The 9,439-nt window shown below is 34.3% G+C and overlaps 1 protein-coding gene across 1 annotated transcript; it reads left to right on the top strand.

Moving 5' to 3' along the window:
• Positions 1-205: 205 nt before the first annotated feature.
• On the top strand, positions 206-2,162 carry LOC131167107 (LOB domain-containing protein 1-like). The gene is made up of 2 exons (XM_058125920.1): positions 206-726; positions 1,459-2,162. Exons 1-2 carry the CDS (start codon positions 421-423, stop codon positions 1,813-1,815), a joined length of 663 nt encoding a protein of 220 aa, XP_057981903.1. The 5' UTR covers positions 206-420; the 3' UTR covers positions 1,816-2,162.
• Positions 2,163-9,439: the final 7,277 nt, after the last annotated feature.

The raw sequence follows: 9,439 nt of genomic DNA on the forward strand, positions 1-9,439 counted from the left end.
GTTGAATTATCCTAGTCATAAACTTTGCTTTACACGAAAAATTATGTCCCTTCAGGCTTCATGTGCTCATGGATGTATAATTATTTTTATTTTAAAATTTTAAATAATTACAATAATACTATTTAATATTGATAAAATAATAATAAAAATGGGCGCAGTGCGTGCACACGAGGAGTAAAGTTTCGGATGCCGCAGGCTTCAGATCAGACGAAGTGACGTCGTCCTGAGGTAGCGTAATGCTAACTCAATCCACACGCACTCTCTCCCTCTCCCTCTCCCTCTCCCTCTCCCACCCTCTATTTCTATATATATTCCTGTCTCTGCTTTTGTGCCAACTAAAACCTTCCTTGCCTCTGCTACTTTAATTCTCCTACTTTCTCTGTTTTTCTCCCTTGATTCTTGAAATTAAGAACATAAAACATGGAATATAGCGAGGGATCAATGACCTCTCTACCTGCAATTACACTTCCCCATCCTTTTTCTTCCTCTTCTTCATCTTCCTCTGCTTCTCCCCCTTCTTCTCACCATTCCTCTCCCTCCGACCATCTCCCTCCTCCGTCCCCTCCTCCCGCCGTTGTGCTCAGCCCCTGCGCCGCCTGCAAGATCCTCCGCCGCCGGTGTGCCGAGAAATGCATTCTGGCGCCGTACTTTCCCCCGACGGAGCCCCTCAAGTTCACGACCGCGCACAGGGTGTTCGGAGCCAGCAACATCATCAAGCTATTGCAGGTATTTCATTTTTTCTTCTATATTTTTTCTCTCCTCCCTACCTGATTGGCTCTATCTGTGTGAACACGATTTGGGTTTTTGAAGAGAATCCAAGGAAGAAGCAGGTCCTTTTCTTTTTCTGGGTTTTACTTTTGGAGCGCATTCCATGTGCAGCGGGATCCAGATTCAACTAAATTTTCAAAATTTTAACAGTTCCTTTGCAATATTTAAATGGGCATTTTCCAATTCTCCTTCCAAAAGCACTCTCTACCCGCCCTTTTTGAAAAAAAAAATTAGAAAAATTAACGTTTGTACAATGCCCGAATAGCCCCTGTTTTTGAGAACTGGGCGCCATCTCTTAGATACGGCCCATCGGCCATTGGAGGAGGTCATTCCATAAACCCCATGGCTCTGTTTTTAAGGCATTGTCGATTAGTTGGAAACTTGGGAGGGGCTTTAAGGGTAACTTCCTCCCAATCCTTTTTTTTAATGGGTATATACTAGGGTTTAAGGGCCACTTCCTCCCAATCCTTTTCTTTAATGGGTATATACTAGGGTTCAATGGCCACTTCCTCTCAAAACCCCCTCTCTATATTCTGCATACATGGGTATATACCAAATTAGATACATAACTGTTCACTTAACTATAGTATCTGCGATTAATTAATTCATTAATTAATAAACAATTAACAGAACCACATTAATAAATATGATCAATGAACTAATCAAACACCAAAATTGATGAAATTTCAGGAACTCCCGGATTCACAGAGAGCAGACGCAGTAAGCAGCATGGTGTACGAAGCAAACGCAAGAATCAGAGACCCTGTTTACGGATGCGCAGGGGCAATTTGCCAGCTGCAGAAACAGGTGAGCGATTTGCAAGCGCAGCTGGCCAAAGCCCAGGCCGAGCTTGTCAACATGCAACTCCAGCAGGCAAATCTCTTCTCGTTAATCATGGAAATGGCACAGGACGAATCCGCCCAATCTCCAACACAGGATCCCATCGTCTCCTGCATCAACAACGCCGACACTACTACGACCACCGTCGGCAACTTCTTCTTCGACGACTCCAGTCTGGGCTCTGCCTGGGAACCTCTCTGGACATGATCAACGGATCCATCTCCGAGGATTAAAACTACAAGCTAGTTTAAATTAGTGATCAATAGTAGCTGTCGTTAAATTATGTATACTGAAATGTAAGATGTTTCCAATAAATCAAAGGGGGAGGGGGATATCAGAAATGCAGGAGTGGGATTGTGAATTTCATTTATAATTTAATTTGATTTATGGGTTTTTGCTCCCCAATTCCCTAGCTAGTCGGGATTCTCCAAAGGAAGAAAGCGATGAAGAGAAGACGGGGAACTGGGGATGCTATTGCTGTCAGATGTACCGAGTCTGCTTAAGCTAGTTCAAAGCTTTGAGTTAGAAAATATAAACAACTATTGGTGACCTAATTTTATCGTTGTTGGGCTATTTCTTGTGCATGTTCCATTCTAACTTATGACCAAATTGTTTCATTCCAGTGTGTTGCTTTCAATGTTCTTGTGTTTTTCTTTTTCTTATTTTGTTTTTGCTTTTGTTTTTGTTTTTCATGTGGTGTATTGCGCGTGTGCTTTTAATTATCTATGGATGATTCTCTTCTTAATAATTGGATTGGATTCAAAATTATATATCATTCATGGTTCTTTTTTAAGAAGTACTTTATATTTATTTTGAAAAAAAAAAAAAAAAACAATCTCAATCACGCAAAGTCAATAAAGGACTATAGAAGCAATAACACTTTTAGCATAAGATTATGACTAAACACTTGGTAATCATATTTTATCACTGTAATTCTTTGATCTAAACGGTTCTATAGCTAATTCGATCTTAAACCATCATTTAAACGGATCAAAATTTAATATTTTCTACAAATTTTTTAAGGGAGGAGGGTTTTCGAATAGAGATAAAAGGAAGGATTTAAGGGTACTAAAGTTTGTTATAGAGGTTTCTATGGAGTTTATGAATAAGTTGTCATAAGCTTTCATTGGTTAAGACAAAAAAAATGCTTTAATTTATGATATATAATTAAAATAACATTACAATCTCATGTTACTATTAACTAATCTTCATACATAAAAGAGTATTATGTACCAACAATATGTACCAGTGTTTGAGAGAAGAATCTTGAGCATTAATTCATAAACAAACTTTACCATTTTTCTCTTTTTTTCTTTCTTTGCTTGTGTTCACATTTATTGCTTTTCGTTTTTCAATCAAATCATATAATTATTTAAATTCTGAGCCATCATCTTAAATAATTAATTTATGAAAACTCCTAACCTTTTTTTATGTGTGATCACATCACAGACAAACAGGATTGCAAATAAAGTGGTGTCTTGGGAGCTTGATAACAACTAGCTCAGGCTTTTTTATTATATAAATAAATGATTTTCAAGCTTAATTTTGAGACCCATTTAATAAACAAGACAAATATGAACATGAACAAATCCGACTGATTTTAACTTATGAGTGGCTTAGTTTTAAGCTTGGTTGGGTTCATTTAATTAGGTTTGATCAGGCAAACTCATTTAGTAGCATCGAATCATGTTTGATAGGTCATAATTGAGCTATTTAATCTAAAAGCATGTACTTTTTGTAAATAGACTTGTTTAACTCAAATCATAACCTAAATTTTGTACTAGGGACAAGACGAAAAGTAAATTAGCTAGCTTGGCAAAGGCAACAGAATCTAAAGTAGTAATAGTACGTAAAGGTTTTTTGCCATTTTCTCCCTAACAAAACCCTAAAAGTATCATATATCTCATCTTACACCATAAGGCTCAAATCAATTCATTCCTGAGCAAATTTAAGTAAGTATATTCAAGTTTAATTTAAGTTTGTGCAAGTTCATGTTCAATTAAAGATTTAATAAATAAACTTGATTATGGCAAAGATTGATTGGGTCGTTTGCAACCCTAGAGACTAATATGTTGCAACCAAAAAATTTAAATCAAACAATTGGGTATCTTTGGACTAAAGCTTTTGGGAGAAAAAGTAATTGAATTGGATGATTTTGCATTCCAAAAACAAATTTTTAACAAATCTTTAGTCACTCAATGTTAAAAATCTTGGCACGATTTTTTAAAAAATAATAAAAAGAATTGAATCAAAGTATTTCAACAGTAACTAATTAAAATAATTAAAGTTAATTTTGATTAATAAGATAATTAGGACAATAAAAGGATGAGAGCATGACAAGACAAGCAAGGTGATGGACAATTCATTCACTTTTGATGAAAGCCCAGATTCTTACTTCAACGGAAAGCTCGCTTTTGGTCCCCCCTAAATGCTCCCCATCGCCCTACTCCCTTTCTTTTTCTGAATTTATATATAAAATTAAGTGATGATAAGAAATTATGAAGATTTTTTAATTTCAAATTAAAAAAAAATATTGAATTATTTAGGCATTTATAATTTGAAAATATTACAATTATAAATACTTTTAAAGTGACTCTGCTTTAAGAAAGATGATTGAAAAATATTTATATGCACTTAATATCGACTTACATATATATATATAATTACAGAACAAGTTTATAAAGTTGATGCCACCTCTTTATTCTTTAGTTTCTGTTCTTATTTTTCAATTTTCACCTTTCATTTATATTTTCATAATTTTTAATACTAATACCAAACACAATATTGGCTATTCGAGGACCATTGGAAATATTAAAGAGAATTTTCTTTAAAAAATAAAAAAGACTAGCATTTTTTAAAAAAATTAAAAGTAAAAATAGTTATTAAAATTATTTTTTTAAAAAAAGTAACACCACCTTTAATGATTCCTTCTTGTTTCAATTGTTGTGGTATGAGGGGTCAAGTGATTCGTACCTCCGTAGTCCAAGTATTTACATAGTAATTTTAGCATACCCTAGTTTGTACTAATTTAAAACTGTGATATTATATCTTTTTTAAATGTAGGAAAGATGCAAAAATGGAGTTATTTTACTTATGTTCTTGAAATTAAATTGGTCAATAAATTAGTTGGTCAACAAAGTTGAAATTCAATTGGCCCAATTCACATAAATTGGTCCTCAATTTAACTATCAACCCATCATTTGATATATGAATAGGGGTGGCAAAATGGATCGAAACTTAACGAGTGATCTGTGATCAGTCCATTTAAATTAGATTTGAATTTAATACAAACTGACCGGTTTATAAACGGATCAATTTGGATCAGGCTCACTTAATAAACGGGTTATGTGAGTTCAGTCGTTTATGACTCGTTTAAAAATAAAATAAAGGAGTATTTTTTTAATATATATATATATATATATATATATCATTTTATATAAAATGTTTAAATATTTTAAAATAAATAATTTATATTTTTTAAATAGGTGACTCGTTTATGACCTATTTATCAAACTAGAGGATTTGAATTTACATAATAGTCATCCATTAATAAATGGGTCAATCTAAACCCGAACTCGCTTAACCCCGACCCATTTATAATCCGTCCGAACCTGACCTGTACGCCTCTATGTATGAATATTTTTATCTTTGACAATCAAACATATAATTTATACTCTTTTAAATTTTTTAGATAAAAATAATAAAATTTTTATTTAATGAGAATTATGTGTAATTTATTGATCGGTGATCCAACTTGACTTCAAACCTACTATTTAAGTAGGCAATAGTTAAGTTCTTGTCTTCCCACAATGTAAAAAATAGTATACGTACAGTCTATTGAAAAGAAGCTTAACCATCTAGCTTGTAGGTGTACTTTTTTTTTAAACTATATGTTGACGGGGCAAATTGTGGAATTTGAAAAATGTTACAAATTTATTAAAGCTTGTGTTCTAGATGTTGATTTTGTGAGAGTACCGCGAGAATATTTAAGACACCTGTTGCATGCTTTATTAAATTTTAGCATATGCTAAAAAAGAATTAATGTTTAAGCGCAGTGGATGCCCAACTGGCTTAGTAATTATTTGAACTTTGTAGGATCTTCCGCGTCTTAGGCCACCCCTTCTAACTTCTCATTGAGTATGGGGTTGACCGTCTCTCCTCCCCGCTAGGCGCTAGCCTCTAGCCCTCCACCTTTTAACTTACCATGTTAAAAAATAAATTTGATGATGACTTTGTTCTTTTTTTAAAAAAACAAGGTGAAAAATAAAAAGAAAGGGGTACATTTGATGATACCAATGATTAATTAATATATTTGGATCAATTTATAGTCATATATTTAGAATAAAAAATTTTAACTTTTATAAAAAATAATATTACTTGTCAAATCAATATATATGAGTATTGTTAACGCGCATTGAGTCTAGCGTGTTGTGTTTTGAATCTCATTATTCATGCGCGCTTGTTGTACGGATTTTAAAAATCGGAGAGAACTTGAATTTTGATTTGAATTGTATTGATTTTGGATACGATGTAATGTAAAGTTGTATTGAAATATGTCCAAATCCACTCAAATATAAATTTAAAGTCTAAAAATAATGCTCTCAAATGCAGCAGTACGTAATGTGATAATCGCGTAAATTAAATTGGCTTTATAAGAATTAAAAACAAAAATAAAAGCCCAATGGACTTTCGAGGGAGCCCCAAAAAAGATCAAAACATGAGAAAAAAAGCTCTATGCTAGATTGTACACATAGTCTACTTTAAGGAACTTAAGTAAAATATAAGTAATTTATAAAAGAGTGAAAAAATGTTAAATTTTTTTTCTTCTCGTTTTTTATAAATCTATTAACATAACTCAAATTTAAAATCAAATTTTCTATGTATAGCGGTTTCAACTAATTAAGTATAACGCATCTTATTATCCCCTATTAGCTGGGATACACAATGACTGCAACGGCCCTGTCGACCTCTGATGTTCAGCCTTTACCTGCTGACACGTCAGACATTACTCCACAAATCGAGTAATCTCCCTTTTCATGTCACCCCACCAAAATGATTCGCGCAAATCTCGATACATTTTTGTGTTGCCCGGATGTACAGTATATAAGGTACGATGCGCCTTGTAACAACCTCCTTATAGAAATAAATTCTCTACTATTTAAATTTAAATAATTCCCTACACAACGGAAAACAAATAACATGAAACACAACCTTATATATATACAATATCAGAGTGTCTAAATATTCCACAAATATTACATATTTCACTATACTCTCAAGAACTACTCTTACTAATACCCGGGCTAACAAAATTTGTACCCCAAAAACACTCACCCTCAAAAGGACGGACTAACAGCTCCTCTATTTGCGAGCCTGCTCCGTTCGCCCAACTATTTCACCTGAAAAATAATTCAACACTAGAATGAGTTAAAGCTCAGTAAGACGAAACATGCTATCACTAGTGTGCGGCTACTGAAATGTGGATCTGTAAAAATTAATCTAAGTTAAGAGTAGTACAAATAACTAAAACTGAAAATGCTAATATTACATAACATATTATAAAACCTTTAACTACATAATTTAACATGTCAAACTGTATGAGATTACTTTTCTTAATAATACTACTATTTTGGAAAATCTGATAATACTATAATATCTAAGAATATTTCCCTAGATGGTTGTATGCCATGATTTAACCCCTCATGACAAGGTTGTGCGACCTAAATGCCGAATCTATCCTGACTGGCCTATTAGGGTAAATCACTCTACTCCTCAGTCAAATCAGCCCTCCTCAACCCATATATGATGGGGAGTCTATCCACAATTAGGCACAATCGACCTCATACCACTTACTATCTGAGTTAGGTGGTTGCACTCTGAACTAAATATCTATATATCTATAGCTACGGTATCGTGTTCTGCTATCTGATCCATCAGGGTCTGATACTATATAATACATTTCTATATACAACTAACTATTTTACCATAATTCTGTAATAATCTGTAACTATATCAACTGTATCTTTCTGAGATAAATTATAAATCTACTTGTTATGGTGTTGTAAAACTGTAAAATCATGGTATTCTAAAAGATACTATAAATGCATTTCACTGTCTGTATATTCTGTAAAACATATACATGAAAATACTATAAAAACATGTTTCTATACTGTATTCATACTCTCATGCCACACAATAATTTAAAATACTTTAACATCAATAATAAATTGCATAAATTTCTACTCTGAATAATAATCTGGTAGAAACATAAACTTCATACTAAAATCATACTAGGTTTTCCTAGCATAGCATGTTTCCCTTACCAAACTGTTGAAAAACCCTATCGTATACTGATGCTACACCCGCAGGGCTTCCTATTCCATACCCTAAAAATCACATTTTGTCAGAACATAATATCAATATTTCTTGGCCTACATAATTTCCTAAAACTGCCATAAGGTCAAAAACTGAATAAAAGACCTTACCCTGATTCTGGGAAGAAATTCGACTCAATCCCACCGACGATCCGCCCCAGCAAACTTGAAGAGAACTCCGCTAGGAGCGTCGTGGTGGCCTCAGATCGTTGATCTGGTGACTGACGGAACCGAAATCGAAGAAAAAGGGAGGAAGAACCGTCTAAGAAAGAGAGAGAGAGAGAGAGAGGGGAGATTTACGCCGAAAATTATGTGTATAAACCAAGTTTAGGCTATTTATACTGCAGGCTTCGTTGACGAGTCACGTCACCTCGTCTACGAGGTCAAGAGACAATTCGCCAACGAACCCTGCCCTTCATCGACGAAATTCAGAGTCACCCAAACATCCTCTCGGTATTTTCTCATCAACGAGGACCAAGGGAAAATTTTCGGTTATTACCACCAAAGTGCAATGTCATCAACGAATGCGAAGCGTTCGTCAACGAAGTCTGTCGTCTCCTTTTGTTTCTTTTTCCATTGCTATCCCTCTTTATCATTTAAATACCATTATTCTTCGAGTCACTACATTCTCCCCTCCTTATAAAATTTCATCCTCAAAATTCACATATTCATATGATCCTTCCTTCTCAAAGGTAAATGGTCTACTTATTTTATTACTTACCCTCACTTACGGCGGAGGAATACCGTGGTTACACGGGTAGTCCTGGGAGATTACAACCATAAGAGAAAATTTCCCCCAAAATTAAAGCACTACCTAACCTATGCTCTACATTACAATTACACTGAACTCAATAAAATAAAATTATCATCCTAACATATACATCAATACTATAATCCATTTAACAAGTGGGGATATTTCCGTCTGATTTCATCTTCAAGCTCTCATGAGGCTTCCTCAATCGCTTGGTTTCTCCATAGAACTTTTACTAATGGTATCTTCTTGCTGCGCAATTCTTGTTCTTTTCTATCTAAAATTTGTATTGGAGCTTGTTCATATGCTAAAGTCTCACTGACTTCCAGTTCTGCATGGCTGATGATATGGGAAAGATCTGGGACATATTTCTTTAGCATAGAAACATGAAATACTTCATGAACTTGAAATAGAGGTGGCGATAAAGCTAACCGATAGGCTACTGACCCAATCTTCTCAAGTATCTCAAATGGGCCCATAAACCTAGGGCTCAACTTACCCTTCTTCTCAAATCTTAAGATCTCCTTCAGTGGAGTTATTCTCAGAAATACATGATCACCCACTTCAAATTTCAGTTCTCGGCGGTGAGTATCCGCGTAGCTTTTCTGCCGACTCTGCGCTGCACTGATCCTGTCTCGAATAAGTCAAACTTTATCACACGCTTGGTGAATTATTTCTAGATCCAAAACTCGCCTTTCACCTACTT

The sequence above is a fragment of the Malania oleifera genome, chromosome 10 (assembly GCF_029873635.1).
Source record: "Malania oleifera isolate guangnan ecotype guangnan chromosome 10, ASM2987363v1, whole genome shotgun sequence".
Classification (NCBI taxonomy): Eukaryota; Viridiplantae; Streptophyta; class Magnoliopsida; order Santalales; family Ximeniaceae; genus Malania; species Malania oleifera.

What these genes read in the sequence shown, in the direction of transcription:
- LOC131167107 (XM_058125920.1), top strand. Translation starts at nt 421, where the DNA reads ATGGAATATAGCGAGGGATCAATGACCTCTCTACCTGCAATTACACTT. An exon ending in ACATCATCAAGCTATTGCAG is followed by an intron (nt 727 to 1,458) that starts GTATTTCATTTT and finishes ATGAAATTTCAG; the next exon opens with GAACTCCCGGATTCACAGAG.